This window comes from Emys orbicularis, chromosome 12, assembly GCF_028017835.1.
Source record: "Emys orbicularis isolate rEmyOrb1 chromosome 12, rEmyOrb1.hap1, whole genome shotgun sequence".
Taxonomy (NCBI): domain Eukaryota; kingdom Metazoa; phylum Chordata; order Testudines; family Emydidae; genus Emys; species Emys orbicularis.
The window spans coordinates 41,699,539-41,717,430 of record NC_088694.1 but is presented as its reverse complement, the minus strand read 5'-3'; the positions used below and the strand labels follow the sequence as shown (position 1 = coordinate 41,717,430).

The window sequence follows — 17,892 nt, the reverse complement described above, 5'->3', positions numbered from 1 at the left end:
CTGTAGAGTGTCTGCACAATCGGGACCTAAGAATTAATAAATGAATAAGGGAGGAAGGAAGGAAGGAATGTAGAAATAAATAATTAAAAAGTAAATAAATTCATAAATTAATTAGTAAATAAAAGACCAAGTAAGTGTTACAATGAATTAATAAATGTCTACACATGAATGTGAAGGGATATGTAATTGGTTAAAGATAATTAATAATTAAGTGATAAATACTTGTATAAATAAATCAATGAAGCAATCAGTGAATGTTCAGATAAATACATAAAGGAATAAATACATGATTATGTAAATAAATAAATGAATAACAGAATGTACATATAAATGAAGGATTAGAGGAAAGAAGGAATCCATGATTGGATTGATAAATGAAGAAATAAATAAGTCCAGGTAGGAATGCATAAATAAATAAATAAATGAAGGGATTGATACATGATTAAATTGATTAGTCAATAAAAATATAAGTAATTTTTAAAAGAATACATTAATGCATGAAATAAATAAATGAATACCAATACATGAAGGAATATATATATATATAATGTATATATAATATGTTAATAGAATGTATAACTAAGTGAAAGAATAAAAAGAATGAATGATTGATTAAACTAATGAATAAATTAATGTCTACATAAATTAATGTTTAAATTAAGAATAGAATGTATAAATAAATAAAAAGTGGATAGATGATTACATTAATGTATAAATAAATGAATAAACAATGGAAGGAAATAATAAATGAATGTATATCACATAAGGAAAAGAATAAAGACATGAATGAATGAACAAATAGTGGAAGAATACAACAGATGAATGTATATATAAAACATAAATGGTGTATTGAACAAATACATGAATAACAAACAATGAGTGAACATGTAAATAAATGAAGAATTGGTGATTAAATTACATTAATAATTTCAATTAATTTGTAAATGAAGGGACAACTAATCAAATGCATGCATAAGAAATTGGAGGAATACATACATAAATGGAGGATGAGATAAAAGAATAAGTGAATAAAAAAAGGAAGGAAGAAATATCAAGATATTACCACTCACAGTAACAATTCCCACATGCTTCTTCTTTACTAGCCCTCCTGTTTCCCCATGTGCCCTGTCCCCCTTATCTCTCTGCTTCTATGGCTCTGTCACTTTCTTGGTTTGGTTATCTGACTAACCCCTCCTCACTAAACCCCATCCAAATTCTTTCGGTGACACTCAGGCACACACATGTCACCATCATTCCCCTGCCAAAAAAACCCCAAAGATTAAAATGAAAAGAAAAGGCATTTTGGGTCAAAATTGTCAGGGGGGAAATTTTTGATTTTGCATTGAAAAACCCCAAAAATTCAAAGTGAAAGGTTTGAGTTTTTCCAAGGAAAAAAATGTTTTAATTACAAGGGAAGCAGGTACTTCTCACAAAAATATTCACTTCATCACCAGCTAAACATTTTGATGGAAAATTTCTAATCAGCCCTAGTTATATAGCTGTATCTTACATCTTGGCCAGCGATTGCCTCTCGCTGAATGTCTGTGAAGCACTTGGTATGATGGGGGCCCTGATCTCAGTTGGGATCTTCGCAGCAGCTGGTACAATGGGGGCCATGGTATAAGTTGCACCACACCACTACCATAATGTGCATAGTAAATTTTACAATAACATTCACCCTGTTTTCTATTGCAGGACCTCATGCTGAAGGGATGGAGCATGGGAATCACACAGAGGTGACAGAGTTCCTACTGCTGGGGCTGTCTCAGACCCGGGAGGTCCAGCTTTTCCTCTTTGTCCTCTTCTTGCTCTTCTACATCGTCATCTTCCCAGCCAACATCCTCATCATCCTCAGCATCTGGGGTGACCCCCACCTGGGCTCCCCCATGTATTTATTCCTGGCCAACCTGGCCTTCCTGGACATCTGCTACTGCTTTGTTATCCCCCCAAAGGTAATAAGCCACTTCTTGTCCCACCACAAGACTATCTCCTACGGGGGATGCCTCGCCCAGCTCTTCTTTCTCCACCTCCTAGGAGGGGCTGAAATCAACCTGCTCATGGGCATGGCCTTTGATAGGTATGTGGCCATCTGCCAGCCCCTGCGCTACACCACTGTGGTGAGCAGAGGGGTCTGCTGGGCCCTGGTAGGGGCTGCCTGGGCCGTGGGGTTCATGCACTCATTCATCCAGGTCATCCCCATTGTCCGGCTCCCCTTCTGTGGCCCCAATGAGCTGGACAGTTTCTTTTGTGACATCACCCAGGTGATCAAGCTGGCCTGCACCGATGTCTATGTGCTGGAGTTCTTCATGTTCTTCAACAGTGGCCTGGTCACCATGCTGTGCTTCATCCTCTTGCTCATCTCCTACGGGGCCCTGCTGGTCCGGCTGTGGGCAGGTGGCTCCTCAAAGGGGATGAGCAAAGCGGCCTCCACCTGCATCACCCACATCATCATCATCATCATGATGTTTGGCCCGGCCACCTACATCTACTGCCGGCCCTTCCGCAGCTTCCCCCTGGACAAAGTGGTGGCTGTGTTCCACACCGTGGTCTTCCCCCTGCTGAACCCCATCATCTACACACTCAGGAACAAGGAGATCATCAGTGCCATGAAGAGGCTGCTGGGCAGATATGGGCTGTGGAGAGGGAAATAGAAGAAGAAGAAGAAGAAGAAGAAGAAGAAGAAGAAGAAGAAGAAGAAGAAGAAGAAGAAATTGAGGGGGGTCAACAAGCATGTGGCAAGGGGGATCCAATGGACATAGTGTACTTAGATTTTCAGAAAGCCCTTGACAAGGTCCCTCACCAAGAGCTCTTAAGCAAAGTAAGGTATCATGGGATGAGAGGGAAGGTGTCACACCCCAATGCACCCCTCCCAGTAGGGAGTCCCCTGGGGAAGGCAGATCAGCATTGTATGTGGCTAACTCTGTTGCAAGCACTGCAAAGCATTTTGAGGAGGGTCAAAAGTGTGTGAGTGGAGAGTGGAAGTTTCCTTTGTAGGTAAGAGAGGCCAAAAGGGGAGGAGAAAGAGAGCAGAGAATGGGTTAACTCAACCCTGCAGCTAGCAAGCTCAGTCCAAAGATAAGATGCTGGCCTCCACCCAAGGACACTGCTCACAGCTGAGACTTGGCGGACAGATGAGAAAGAAGGGGGCTTGAAAGTTGCCCGAGAGGCCGTGGGAAACCGACTACACTGACCTGCTCCTGCAGGACAGTAAAGGCAGTGGAGAGGAAAACAAAGCCCAGGGCTGCCAATCTGAAAACACAGGTGAGACAACAAGAGGGGGTGCTGAGTCAGGCATCCCTGAAGCTAGGATGTTTTGGGAAAGGGAAAGAGACCATAGCAAGCCTGTTTGTACTGGTATAAAGAGTACCAGGAACAGAGGGCTCTGGACAAAAACACCCCCAAAGCAGCCCAGGACTTAAAACCCTCCTGAAAGCTGGAGCAACTTGGAGAGCACAACAGATTCTTGGACAGCCTGGGCCCAGGATAGCACTCCCATCCACCTTTCCCCCCTCTTCTTCTGATGTTACACCGTGAGCATGTGAGTATGAAAGTGGGTTAGGGCCTGGGGGCATTAACGCTTTCTTTCTTCCCCTGAGTGACATGGGAACGGTCTCAGCACTCTCTCCTGTTATTTTATTGTTTTATCAATAAAGCTTTAAAATTTAGACACTTGGTGTGTGCCTCGTCATCTCCTCTCCAAAAGATCCTGTGGCCACAGCCTGGTCAACTGTGGTCCTGGGCAGATTGATAACGAAAATCTGTCACGGATCAGTAACTGGTTAAAAATATAGGAAACAAAGAGTAAGAATAAATAGTCAGTTTTCAAAATGGAGAGAGAGAAATAGTGGTGTCCCCCAGGCATCTGTACTGGGACCAGTGTTGTTCAATATATTCATAAATTGGAAAAAGGGACAAACAGTGAAGTGGCAAAGTTTGCAGACAATACAAAATTACTCAGAATCGTTAAGTCTAAAGCAGTTTGTGAAGCTTCACAAAGGGATCCCACAAAACTGGATGACTGGGCAACAAAATGGCAGATGAAATTCAATGTTGATAAATGCAAAGTAATGAGCATTGGAAAACATAATTCCAGCAATAAATACAAAATGATGGGGTCTAAATTAGCTGTTACCACTCAAGAAAGTGATCTTGGAGTCACCATAGATAGATCTCTGAAAAACATTCGCTCAATATGCAGAGGCAGTCAAAAAAGCTAACAAAATGTTAGTAACCATTAGGTAGTGGATATATAATAAAACAGAATATACTATAATGGCACTATATAAATCCATGGTGTGCAGTTTTGGTCGCACCATCTCAAAAATGATATATTACAATTAATAACTACAGTATCTATGGAGTAATTCTGTACTGCATATGGAGTCCATTTGTAGCAACTCTAGTATCTAAGTAGAAATGTTGTAGTATCCATGCAGTATTCATTGTTATATATGGAACAACATAGTGGTAACTCTGTACTATTTATGGACTAACTTAATAGTAACTCTGTGGTAATGTCACAGCATCTTTGGAGCAACTTAGCTGTATCTCTAATATCTATAGGAAAATATATATTGTAATTGTACAGCACATGGAGCAACTCTGTTGATTCTATGGAGTAACTCTTCATATTTTATGTAATAGCTATAATATCTGTTGAATAACAGTGTTATAAATCTGTAATAGCTATTGAGTAACTCTATTGTAAGTATGTAGTATCTATGAAGAAATTATATAGTAATTATGTAGATTTCATCTAATAAACCTATATAATCTGTGGAATAACTTTGTAGCAAATCTTTATTATCTATGCATAGGTGTGGGAAGATTAGATTTTTATCTGTAAATGTTGGTAAAGGTAAATTTCACTATACACACAGAAACCAACAAAAAGAATATTTACATCAATAATAAGTGAAATTTACAGTTTGGCAAAGTAAGAAAAATGCTGCTTGAGCAGTTATTAGAGTTTGATTTAAAGATATTTACTTTGTATATATTTACATGTGATGGTGACAATGTGTGTTTTAACAGTTATAAAGCTTTACATTTTTGAATCTCAGAGTCTACTGCCACTAAAAAATTATTTGATCCCCACATAATTTTCCACAATAGTGAAAATTTAAATCAATAAAAATTGAAAACAAATGCTTAAAAATAAATATCAATATTATCCATTCAAATTACAAAAAGAAAAGTCACATTCTGCTGACTGTATCTATGTGGTAACTTTGTTGTAATACTGTAGTATCTATGGAGTAATAGCAATGTAGTACTTCTGTAGTATCTGTTCATTAACTCAGGTTTATATATAGAATAACAATGTACTGTTTTGTTAGTATCTATGGGGCATCTCTGGTGTATCTCCTGAGTATTTTGCAGGTAACACAATTGTTTACACCAGGTTTAACAAAGAACACAGATTCTTTTTCTTTTATTTATTTGTACTGACTGTGCAATGCTCATTTTCGTTCACATAAGTATTATTACACCAAACATTGTGAGGAGGTTTGTGTTATTAGTGTTTATTATGTTAAAACACAGAAGGAGATATAATCAGGCAATATGCTTGAGTAGGAGAAAGTTGATGCATTAGATGATCAGTATGAGTACTGTGTGTGCTGAGATAGGTTTAAAAAGAACTATGAACAGTGACCTATTTTAAAGCAAATAATGAAAAATAATCCCTTAAAATGTAACCTTTACTCTTCCTCTTGTGCCAATTGCTAGCAAGTTTTCAAAATTCTGGCGATTGAAGCTGTTTCTTTTTTTCCTTCTGAAATCTTCCTACTTGAAAACCTAGGAAAATCCGTCACACAATTATGCATTCAGAAAACACAAAGGATACACAATAATGGACTCATTTCGGGACAATGTTGCACCCACCACCTTAGCTCTGCCCCCTTGTGTTTACAGACTCAGATTTTCAAAGTCATTTAGGGATTTGTCTACCCAGCTCCCAGAAATATTAATGAGATTGGGGCATCTGTCTGCTTTAGAGGGCTTTGAATAGCCTACCCATGAAAAATATTGTTACAGGACCAGATCCTCAGCTGGAGTAAACTGTCCTAGCTCCAATTAAACCATTATTTGTATTATAGGTAGGGCCCTACCAAATTCACTGTCCATTTTGGTCAATTTCACGGTCTTGGGATTTTAAAAATTGCATATTTCATTTTTGCAGCTATTTAAATCTGAAATTTCACAGTGTTGTGATTGTAGGGATCCTGACCCAAAAAGGAGTTGTGGGGGGGTCACAAGGTTATTGTGTGTGGGGGGGTTGTGGTACTGCTACCTGTTGGGATATTTTAGGGTTAAGTATAACGATAAGCTGCTAATGTGCTGACATGGTATTAGGCAACAAAGGCATATGTAGGCAATATTTTTGTGTCTAATACATAAGTTGCAAATTCATTAGTATTTCTTTGTCTAAAATATAAGTTGCCAGATTCTTCCTTCTCTGTTGGTTATAAAGATTGATAAGGATGCAACTGCAGAAGCTTCAGGAGAAATGCCCTTTGTGTAAAAGAAGGTAAAAGGAATGTTATCGTCTGCTCCCTCCCTTTCCCAGCTACTTAAACCAGCCCTTCCCCCACCCTCCCCTAAGAACTGTTCACAGCCCCTTCCTCCCTCCCCTGAGAACTGCTAATAATGAACATTTAAGGCAACAAATTGTTGAAAAGAAATATATCTTCAAGGTAGAAGTAATGTGTAATGCTATTAGTAATAGACAGAGGTGGGTTCACTAACCGTGAGTGTTTCTATTACTTAATAAAGGTCTTGGGCGTGTTGTAGTGGATGTAGGCATGTACATACTCTGACAGGGTTGGGCCAGATAGCTACAAGAGAATGATCCTTTTGAGAACTGTGATGTGGGCGAGCACCAGGAACTTGTTGGAACCAATTAAGGCAGTCAAGCTAATTAGGACACCTTGAGTCAATTAAGAAGCTGCTAGAATCAATTAAGACAGGCAGGCTAATCAGGGCACCTGGTTTAAAAAGGACCTCAGCTCAGTCAGTGAGGGGCTTGCAAGGAGCTGAGAGTGAGAGGGTGTGTTGCTGGAGAACTGAGGAGTACAATGCTCTGGCATCAGGAAGAAGGTCCTGTGGTGAGGATAAAGGTGTTGGGAGGAGACCATGGGGAAGTATCCCAGGGAGCTGTAGCTGTCACACAATTGTTACAAGAAACACTGTAGACAGCTGTGATTCACAGGGCCCTGGGCTGGAACCTGGAGAAGAGGGTGGACCTGGGTTTCCCCCATTCCCCCAACTCCGTATTGGATACAGGAGGAGTTGTCCTGGACTGTGGGTCCCACCAAAGGGTAAGGTCCCTGGCCTGTCCCCTGACCCCATAGGTGGATCAGCAGAGACTGCGGGGATTGTTCTCCTTCTATTTCCCCATGCTGGCCAGAGATGAGTTTAGCTGAGTGAATGGCAGGTTTGAGCCACTAACAAAAGTGGCCAAACTGAGGGCTGCCGTGAATCTCTGAAGTGAGCAAATTTGCCAATAAGTGCACGACCCACCAAGGCAGAGGAGGAACTTTGCCTAAACAAAAAGAGTGTGCTGTAACTAATTCAGTGCTTACTGGACAATTGGGTCCAGGGGAACAAGTATCGCAATAAAGAACCTATACTCAAATCTGCCCAGGGCCGGCTCTAACTTTTTTGCTGCCCCAAGCAGCAAAAAAAAGCGCCGCCCCCCGAGCCCCTCCCGCTGAGCGCCACACCGCCGGAACCCCCGCCGAGCACCGCGCCACGCGCCGCCCCCCCACCGAGCGCCGCGCCGCCGGAGCCCGCCCCCCCGCCGAGCGCCACCGGAACCCCCCCCCCGAGCGCAGCGCCCCGCGACGCCCCCCCCGCCGAGCACCACCGGAAACCCCCCCGGAGCACCGCGCCCGCGCTGTCCTCCCGCTGAGCGCCGCACCACTGGAGCCCGCCCCCCCACCGAGCACCGCACCGCCAGAGTGCCCCCCCATGGAATGCCACGCCGCGCCACGCTCCCCCCGCCGCCCCTTACCAGGTGCCGCCCCAAGCATGTGCTTGGTTGCCTGGTGCCTGGAGCCGGCCCTGAATCCGCCTCTGGGTCAATCTGCTCCTTTTTCATCTAACACTACCCTTATTTCTGCACTTCTGCTGGCAGAGCTGGGCAGTTGGAGAGCTGCGGCTGCTGGCTGGGAGCCCAGCTGTAAAGGCAGAGCCACCGCCAGCAGTAGTGCAGAAGTAAGGATACCATGGTATGGTACTGCCATCCTTACTTCTGTGTTGCTGCTGGCAGGGCACTGCCTTCACAGCTGGGCACCTGGCCAACAGCTGCTGCTATCTGGCTTCCCAGCTCTGAATGCAGAGACCCTTAGTGACTCCCCCTGCAATTCCCCTTTGGGTCAGGACCCCCAATTTCAGAAATGCTTGTCTCCCCAGTGAAATCTGGTCTTTTGTGTGCATTTAACCTATACTATACATAGGGTAGTATGTATATAGTATAGGGTAAAAGCACACAAAAGACCAGATTTCATGGTCCATGGTGTGTTTTTCATGGCTGTGAATTTGGTAGGGCCCTAATTATAGGACCACCTGAAATCCTCAACAAAGACCAGGGACCTATTATACCCGGTCCTGCACAGACCCCAACTGAGATTAGGGTCCCCATTATGGCAGGCACTGCACAGACACAGTGAAAGACAACCCTGCCCTGAAGAATTTACAATTCAAATAGAGGAAGGAAGGATTGTTATCCCCATTCATACAAATGGGGAAACTGAGGTCATGTTACCGAAATATCGGGTCCACCTAGCTGAGAGCCAATAACAGCCAGACAGGGATAAGGAGGAGTTGCTTTATTCTGGAGAAGAAAGGAGAGCTTTGCACCTTAGTACAAAAACTCTGTCTTACACACATTTTACAGACCTTTATACACATTCAGACCAAGGACCTTGCAGTGTTAACACTTGATTGGTGGTGGTCAGACCCGTGCTTTTGCTATCTGGTCAGTGAAAACCGGCTTGGGACCAGCTCCAACTACCTTAAGGCCTTGAAGGGAAAACAGTTGAAAAGTTCAGGCTACTGTGTCCTTAAGGTGTCTGCTTCCCCGTAATGGCCGCTGGCAGACATAACGAATGCTCAGGCTCACTAGTAACTTTCACAGTCAAGATGCACGAACTGCAATCCCAACAGTCCTCCATAGAGCTTGGTCTGAGATTTGCAAATCTGTCCAGGGGATTTACATGTTCCATCAGTTTTAATGGGACTCAAGTGTCCAAATCTTCTAGACATCCTTCAATAAAGATCCCGTGAGAGACACAACAGGAACTATCTTCTTTTGTACAGCACCTAGCACTGCTTGGCTCTTGATCCTCTAATACTAATAATGCTCCCCTTCTTTGGACACCCGGGTCACCCCTTTGCCCTGTAGTAACAGATGTCAGGGCCTTGAAGGTCAGTTTCCCAGTGGAGGAGTCTGGGTATTTTCTTATGTTATTTCTACACTATGAGCTAGGGGTGCAAAGGGAGAGAGAAGGACTGAATTAGTCAAAACAATTCGGTCTCCTGCTATTATTCAAGGCCTGTGTTAAGCTCATGCCTAGTAAACAAGAGAAGTGTGGGACTGGAAAACAATTAACCCAAGTTGGTGTGTCAGAAATTAGGCCTAACTGTTGGACAAATAAGGAGGAGATGTGCTGGTACCTCCACCACTACCTTTTGGGGTCCTCCAAAAAAAACTTTGGATGGACAGATGTGAATGCTGGCTAACCAAAAGATGAGAGGAGGGGAAGTAGTGAGCTTCACCATCATGGCTGCCACCCCCACCGTCTCCTGGGACCCCAGACCTTCTTCGTTCTGATCCTGAGAGGAGTCCTGACCAGACTGGGCCAGAGAGAGTATGACGTTGCAGTCCATATGCTTTATAAAAATGTTTATAAGTGTGAATATGATGTAACTGGAATATGCTTTATGCAAAAGGTCTCTTGTAAGGTATCATTACAAAGCTTATGATCTACTGAGTATGTTCATCTCATCTGTTTGCATGTATTATTTCTATGTCTGGAGTTAGGACAATAAGATAAAAGAACAGGAGTACTTGTGGCACCTTAGAGACTAACAAATATATTTGAGCATAAGCTTTCATGGGCTACAGCCCACTTCTTCGGATGCATCTGTATGCCCACGAAAGCTTATGCTCAAATAAATTTGTTAGTCTCTAAGGTGCCACAAGTACTCCTGTTCTTTTTGTGGATACAGACTAACACAGCTGCTACTCTGAAACCTGACAATAAGATATAAACTTATATTACTGATGTAAACATGTTAAGTGGAAGCCATTAAGGGTGCTTCAGAATTAATCACCTGTAAATGGCTCTGTTTACTTGCAAACCTTCCAGAGTACATGCCGACCTGCCAAAGGTTATACTGGCACTAGAAAAGGTTATACTGGCACTAGAAAAGGTTCAGAGAAGGGCAACTAAAATGATTAGGGGTTTGGAATGGGTCCCATATGAGGAGAGATTAAAGAGGCTAGGACTTTTCAGCTTGGAAAAGAGGACACTAAGGGGGGATATGATAGAGGTATATTAACTCATGAGTGATGTGGAGAAAGTAGATAAGGAAAAGTTAGGTTTCAGAGTAGCAGCCGTATTAGTCTGTATCCACAAAAAGAACAGGAGTACTTGTGGCACCTTAGAGACTAACAAATTTATTAGAGCATAAGCTTTCATGGGCTACAGCCCACTTCTTCGGATGCATATGAGTTATTTACTTATTCCCATAATACAAGAACTAGGGGTCACCAAATGAAATTAATGGGCAACTGGTTTAAAACAAATAAAAGGAAGTTCTTCTTCACACAGCGCACAGTCAACTTGTGGAACTCCTTACCTGAGGAGGTTGTGAAGGCTAGGACTATAACAGCGTTTAAAAGAGAACTGGATAAATTCATGGAGGTTAAGTCCATTAATGGCTATTAGCCAGGATGTGGTAAGGAATGGTGTCCCTAGCCTCTGTTTGTCAGAGGGTGGAGAAGGATGGCAGGAGAGAGATCACTTGATCATTACCCGTAGGTTCACTCCCTCTGGGGCACCTGGCATTGGCCAGTGTCAGTAGACAGAATATTGGGCTAGATGGACCTTTGGTCCAACCCAGTATGGCCGTTCTTATGTTTTTATGTTCTTATGATCCATTTCCTGTCGCCCATTCCTAGCTTCCAGCAAACAGAGGCTAGGCACACCATCCCTGTCCATCCTTTATCAATCAGACTTGTCATCTCATCATAAAAAGATATCAAGTTAGTTTGAGAGGATCGGTCCTCCATAAACCTGTGTTGATTGGCATTAGAAATGTTACCCTCCTTTAATTCTTTGTTAATTGAGTCCTGGATCAGCAACTGTATTATCTTGCCCGGGATCAAAGTCAGACTGATAGACTTGTAATTACTGCATCATTTTTAAACATTGACACAACATTAGCTTTCTTCCAATCTTCTGGAACTTCCTCGGCGTTCCAAAACTTACTGAAAATCAACATTAAATATCCCCTTTTTACCGCTATGATGTTCCACACAGGGAATTGAATTAAATCTCAGGACCAGGCCTCCACTCCCTCCCAGTGGGTGTTATTTGTCACTACCGTTAGAAAAATGGCAAATTGTTCCAGCTGCATAATTTGGTCCCACATTTCAAACAGCCTACAATCCCAGGGTGTTTAGATGTGAGATTTTGAGTCAGCCCAGTGTGAATTCTAGGAGGCAGTTTCTGGTGCACTGGCAGTGTGCATGTTGTAAGAGAAGGTACTGCCACCTAGTAGTGAATGTGCAGACGGGCCAAAGGGCTTGCTAGCAGTGGCCGTTCCTAGCAGTGTCTTTTAATGCAGGAGGGAGGCTCCTGCTGTGTTTTGGAGATTAAAAATCAGGGTTCTAATCCTGGCTCCCCCAGTAGGTGCCTGGAGCTAACAGAGCAGCTTTCCTTTTCCAGGCAGCACATGACTTTGTTATCCACTATAATGTTCAGAGCTGGGTTAGGATCTTGAACCTGCCAAATTCTGAGGGTGTATGGATACAGAGCTCAGGGTGGGGCCCTGCACTGGGAGTGGTGGGACCTTGGGCAAGTCATTTTGGACCAGATTAATAGAGGTATTTGGGTGCCTAAAGATGCAGATAGATGCCTAGTCGGTTTCTAAAGCTCCCGCCACTTAACTCCCATTGACATTAATTTAGGCACCTAAATCCCTTTGAGAATCTGGGCCCGGGGAACTTTTGGAAATCCCTCTGGGCATCTATCTGCATCTTTAGGCACCAAAATCACTTTTGAAAATCTGGCCATTTGTTTCCGCATGTCTCAGTTGCCCATCTGTACACAGCACTTCCCTATCTCACAGGGGCATGGTGAGGATAAATACATTAGAGATTGGGAGGTGCTCCAATCCTATGGCAATAGGGGGCCTTATATGACTGTAGATAGGAAGGTGTGCTGCATGCCCAACTTGATACAACATGGGCCTGATGTTGATAGGTGATGAGCACCTAGGTGATGAGCCCATTGGCTTGAACTGGAGTTGAGGGCACTCAACACCTCTGAAAATCTGGCCTCTAAGTCATCTCAATTTGGGCCCCCAGAAATGTAGACACCACTGGTGCCAAAAGTACCAATGGGAGTTAGGTGCCTAAGTCTCTTTGAGGGTGTCCTAGGCTTTGGAGGTTCCTGGACTCTAAATCACAACTGTTACACCAACACATCTGTTTCACAAAGGCTGGTCTCTCTCTTGTTTTCACATAAGTTTCCATAATGTCACCAGTCCACCATAAATGATCCCCTCAGGTTGGCCTTACACACTATTCCATCTGACCACGCCAAGTGTGAATTCCCCATTGACTCAGAGTCACAAGAAGTCCTTCTTTCTTTGTGTCACACAATCCTGATCAAGTATTATTATTATTTATTTGTATTACAGTGGCAACTAGGAGCCCCACTCATGGACCAGGACTCCCTGGTGTTAGGCACTGTACAAACACAAAACAATAGAATGATCCCTGTCCCAGAGAGCTTACAATCTAAATATAAGACAAGAGAGAACAGATGGATACAGACAGATGGGAGAATGCAAGACAACTATGAGGCTGTATTGGTCAGCATGACAGGCAGTGATCTCAGCAAACCAGTGGCCTAACCGTTGTCACATTTTTTATAGGCATGACGGGAAAGGAGAGCTTCAAGGAGGGTTTTGAAAGATGATAATAAGGTAGTTTCTGGCTGTTTACCAGGAGCTTCTCCTAAGCATGAGTGGCAACACAAGAGACAGCACAAAGGGTCTCGTTTGAAGATGTAACGAGCAGGCGATGGAGGCGGACATCCTGGGCCAGTTGGAGGTGGGAGTCAACATCTCAACAGCAAATTAAAGATAACAGGTCAGGCCATGAAAGTGAAGACAAGTAGCTTGCCCTAACACTGTATCTATGACTCAGAACGCTAACATGCTTGTTCTGTGTTTAGTCTCTCTGCCACTGGCTGATCATTCTTCAAAGTAGCAGCTGCCTGGGAGTCTGCTGGAGGACTTATTGCATCAACACCTACGAGTTCATATATTTGGGGCTTGAACCTTCAACTCTGGAGGCCCCAAACTTGATCCTATGTTCACATTGTGGGGCTTCATGTAGGGCTACATTTTGTCTCCTGGTGAGGAAGTATCTAACTTGAGTGCCTAGTGCTAAATGGTGATTGGCCAGGTATATACTGATTTTCAGAAGTGCTGAGCGCCCAACGCTCCCATTGAATGAAGTGGCCCTCTGAAAATCAGGCCCCATATTTAGGGATTAAAATTTAGGCCCCTAACTGGAAAATGTCAGGCCTAGTTTTGAAAGATGGTGAACATGCACAGCTTCAGTGCAACAGTTTCCACACCCAAAAAAAGAAGGTAACCAAAATCAGACGACAATTTAAAGCATTCTAACTAGTCTGTGCAGGACCTGGAATCATAGGCGCCGACTCCATGGAGTACCGATGGGAAAAAATATCACAACTAATCGGTGGTGCAGCAAAGAGCTGATCGATGCCACTGCTGAACAGCTGTTTGGTGGCTTGAGGGGGACCTGGGGGAGGGTGGAGAGCAGCGAGCGATGGGCAGGCAGGGGCCTTGGTGGAAGGGGTGGAATGGGGGCAGGCCTCAGGGCAGAGTGGGGGTGGAGTACCCCCAGGGAAAAATAAAAGTCAGCGCCTATGTCTGGCATTTCCATTTGACATGAAGTCCGGTGATTTTGAAATCTGCTTTTGTTTCACATTGGAACAAACCATCAAATTTTGATGTTTCCTGCCAAATGAAATGTTTGAAATAACTTTGTTTCAGGTCAATAGAACAAAGAGGCGAATTTAGAATATAAAATAAAACAAATTGCAAAATGTTTGTTTTTGTTTTTTTTAATAAATGTTTATCAGAATTGACACTCCTGCGGATTTCAATGAAATGCCCATCAGAAATTTTTCAACCAGCTTGAATTTTGACATGTGCTTGTGAAGGACAAATTCTTCTAAGGCCATTGGGGAAATAATCAAGTGCAGCAGCAATTTCTACATCTACAGCGGAAGATCAGCTTGCCCTGTACAGGCCTTTCCTACCACTGTTGTGAATATGCAGGACTGGGGGAGTCCTACCTATACCTCCTGCACACCTAAACATGCCCCTTTTGGAGTATGAAGCACCTCATAATGGATGCATGAGCAGTGGAATACAGTAGCTTCCCACTTGGATGCACTATGAATGGGAATGCTGCTCTGTTCACCCTCTCCCCATCCGAGTGGAAGAAATTCAACTGCTTCCAGCTGGCAGCCAGATTTTGGAAGGGAGCAATGGAACAAGTGAACTTAGTGGCTCCGGTGCTACAAACATAGTCTAGTAGAAGCAATCAGAGCCCAGCAGAGGCCAGAAGACCACAGCTGTGGACAATAAAGAGAAGCAGGGGCCAGCACAGACCAGCAATGGCTGGTAGAACCCAGGGCTGAGCAGTGGGACTGGCAGGGGCTGGTAGAACCCAACTGTAGCCAAAAGAGAGCAGCAGGGGTGGAGGGAGATCAGCAGGCCAAAAGACTCCAACAGAGAGCAGTAGAGACCATCAGAGATTATTACAGTCCTACAGGGTCAGTAAGGCACAGAGATTGATGATCAGGGATCAGTGGAATGAGAATAATGCAGCCCATTAGAATTCCCAGTAGTGGTGTCCCCAAGTCTCTCTCATGCAGTAGCAGCTATTGGGTGGGCCATAAGCTGGAGACCAGCCAGTGGCATAACGCCCCCTCCCCCCGATGAAACCATCCTGGTAACTCTCGCGCAGGCCTTGCTCACCTCCTGGTTCCTCAGGCTGTAGACGAGGGGATTGAGGAGTGGGGTGAGCACTGTGTAGAGCAGGGAGAGCTCCTTTCTGGGGTTCAGCCCCGTGCCATCCCTAGGGGACATGTACACAGCCACCAGCGTTCCATAGAACAGCGTCACCACAGTGAGGTGGGAGGAGCAGATGGAGAAGGCTTTGCTCCTCCCTGAGGCAGAGGGGACCCTCAGCACAGCCCAGGTGATGCAAACATAAGAAGCGACTGTCAGGAGGAAGGGGGAGGCTGGGATGAAAGACAGGAAGAATGTGACCATCTGGACCATGGAGGTGTTGGTGCAGGAGAGCTCCAGGAGGGGCTGGAAATCACAGAAGTAGTGGTCTATCTCGCAGGGCCCGCAGAAGTTCAAGGCTATAAGCAACAGTGACACAATCCCCATGAACAGGAACCCGCCCACCCAGGACCCAACCACCAGCTGCCCGCAGACCCTGCCGTCCATGAGAGAAGGGTAGTGAAGTGGGCGGCACACGGCCAAATACCGGTCATAAGACATGGCTGCCAACAGGAAGCACTCCACGGTGGCCAGGGCACCGAAGAGATAGAGCTGTGCAAGGCAGCCGCCCAGAGATATCGTCACATTGCCTGCCTGGAGACCAGCAAGAATCACAGGGGAGATGTTGGAGGTGGAGACCATCTCCAGGCAGGAGAGGCTGGAGAGGAAGAAATACATAGGGGTCTGGAGATGAGGATCCAGCACCACCAGAACTACCAGGATGAGGTTGGCAGCCATGGATATGATATAGACAGCTAGGAAGCCAGTAAAGAACAGGATCCACAGTTCCTTGAGGTCCCCAAATCCCAGGAGGAGGATGTGGGAGATGGTGGTGAGGTTTCCACTGCCTGTCTCCTTCATAGGGAGGGTCTGAGGGAAAGAGAGTCATCAGATAATTACAAGACAATGAAAAAACTATCCGTAAAACCTGCAGCTGTGTGTCCTTGTGGGAAGTAGTGCTGTCTAGTGATTACAGCAGTGAAGGAGGGGAGTGGGGTCTAGTGGTTAGAGCAGTGGAGACCAGGACTCCTGGGTTGTATCTTAGCTCTGAGAAAGGCCTGGGGTCTAGTGGGCTAGAGAAGGGAGTCTTAGCATCAGGACTCCTGGGTTCTATCCTATGTCTGGAAGAGCAATGGGTTTTAGCAAGATAGAGCAAAAGTACTGGCCCTCCACCCCCTTTGTGAATAAGAAGAAGTATCTTGAAGCTGCTTCATTTTTTCCTCTTCTTTCAACAATGTGACCTGGTCAAAACTCAGAATGTCCATTCCATGGGCAATCCTAACATTCTGAAATTGCCTTTCATCCCAGATCATAATGAAACAACAACATTGCCAGCAAAATTCTGACAAATTTCATTTCAGAGCCAGTTAAAGAAAATGTTATATGAAAATGTTGATGTGCTTTGTTGGGATAATGATAAAGCACTTCCTTTTTACTTTATCATTTCTACTCAGTTCTTTTCTAGTCTATTAAACTTGAGATGATAGTCAAATCTATGTGCTTTGAAGTTACAGAAATAAAATACCGCACTCATTTGTCATAAAAAATGTGCCAAAATCGGTATGTTCCCATGAAACATTTGCATTTTGTTTAATCAGCAAACTGAGAGGGAAACTGGTCATTCAGCAAATTGTGGACCAACTCCAGGCTCAACCTTTGCTGTGAACGCTGAGTACTCGGGACACCATGGATTATAACTGATGATAGGTAACACTATGTCAAGGTAAAAGCATTGGATTGTGTACCAGGATAGGCCTCTCCTATCAAAAGGCTCGATTTCGGCCTTTGCCTCTGACTTGCTGGTGACCTTGAGTATGTCCATTAAACTCTCTGTGCCTCACTTTTGTTATTTATTAAGTACAAGACACAGCGATGAATCAAGTCCTTTCCCTGGACAGTTTACAATGTGAAGGGTCTTCACTGGGCCAGGGGGAAATCTTTAGCACGAGTGGGGCAGGGCGGCTTCAGCAGTCAACATGGGGAAATAAATTTAAACACCATTGTCCCTTGGCCGGCACAGGTAGCAGAGATGAATGATAAAAGTCAGAGATATTTGTAGGGAATCCTGTTTATTTACAAAGAATATGCAGAGGGCACTTTCCTCATTCAGCAGTCCAAGTCTGCCTTTCCATTGGGTCTTGTGCCCAAAAGTAGCTCTATCTCTTGGTTTTACCCCAAGGCTATGCTAACCCCTGCCTCTCTTGCGTTCTGCTTCTTTCTGCCTCTCACATGCATAGATACAAAGCTACAATCAACCAGGACTCTCTGTTTAGATGTAAAATAAGTTCTCAGCTCTTTCTGGAAATCAGGCCCTTTTAAAGTGTCTCAAATTGGGCCCCCTAAAATCCTGGCAAATATTTATTTGACAAATAATAGCCCAGTAGGTTTTTTTCCTATCACTGGCGTCCATGCTTCTTTAAAGACTATCCACAGGACCACACTACAGTTCCTAGCCAAACTGCTCATTGAAAGAGCCACACAGAGCTGAAAACTGGAGAAAGACTTCTCAACGATGTACAGCAAACGCAACAACCACAGTTA

General features: G+C 44.2%; 2 protein-coding genes across 2 annotated transcripts; one reads left to right on the top strand and one right to left on the bottom strand.

Annotated features, from left to right (window-relative positions):
- The first annotated feature begins 1,712 nt into the window (after positions 1-1,712).
- Positions 1,713-2,651, top strand: LOC135886708 (olfactory receptor 4N2-like). The gene has a single exon (XM_065414495.1). It carries the CDS (start codon positions 1,713-1,715, stop codon positions 2,649-2,651), a length of 939 nt encoding a protein of 312 aa, XP_065270567.1.
- A 12,556-nt stretch (positions 2,652-15,207) lies between these two features.
- Positions 15,208-16,212, bottom strand: LOC135886211 (olfactory receptor 11A1-like). Its single transcript, XM_065414052.1, has one exon. The coding sequence runs from the start codon at positions 16,210-16,212 to the stop codon at positions 15,208-15,210; it is 1,005 nt and encodes a 334-aa protein (XP_065270124.1).
- Positions 16,213-17,892: the final 1,680 nt, after the last annotated feature.

Coding starts and splice junctions, on each gene's coding strand:
- LOC135886708 (XM_065414495.1), top strand. CDS start 1,713: ATGGAGCATGGGAATCACACAGAGGTGACAGAGTTCCTACTGCTGGGG.
- LOC135886211 (XM_065414052.1), bottom strand. CDS start 16,212: ATGAAGGAGACAGGCAGTGGAAACCTCACCACCATCTCCCACATCCTC.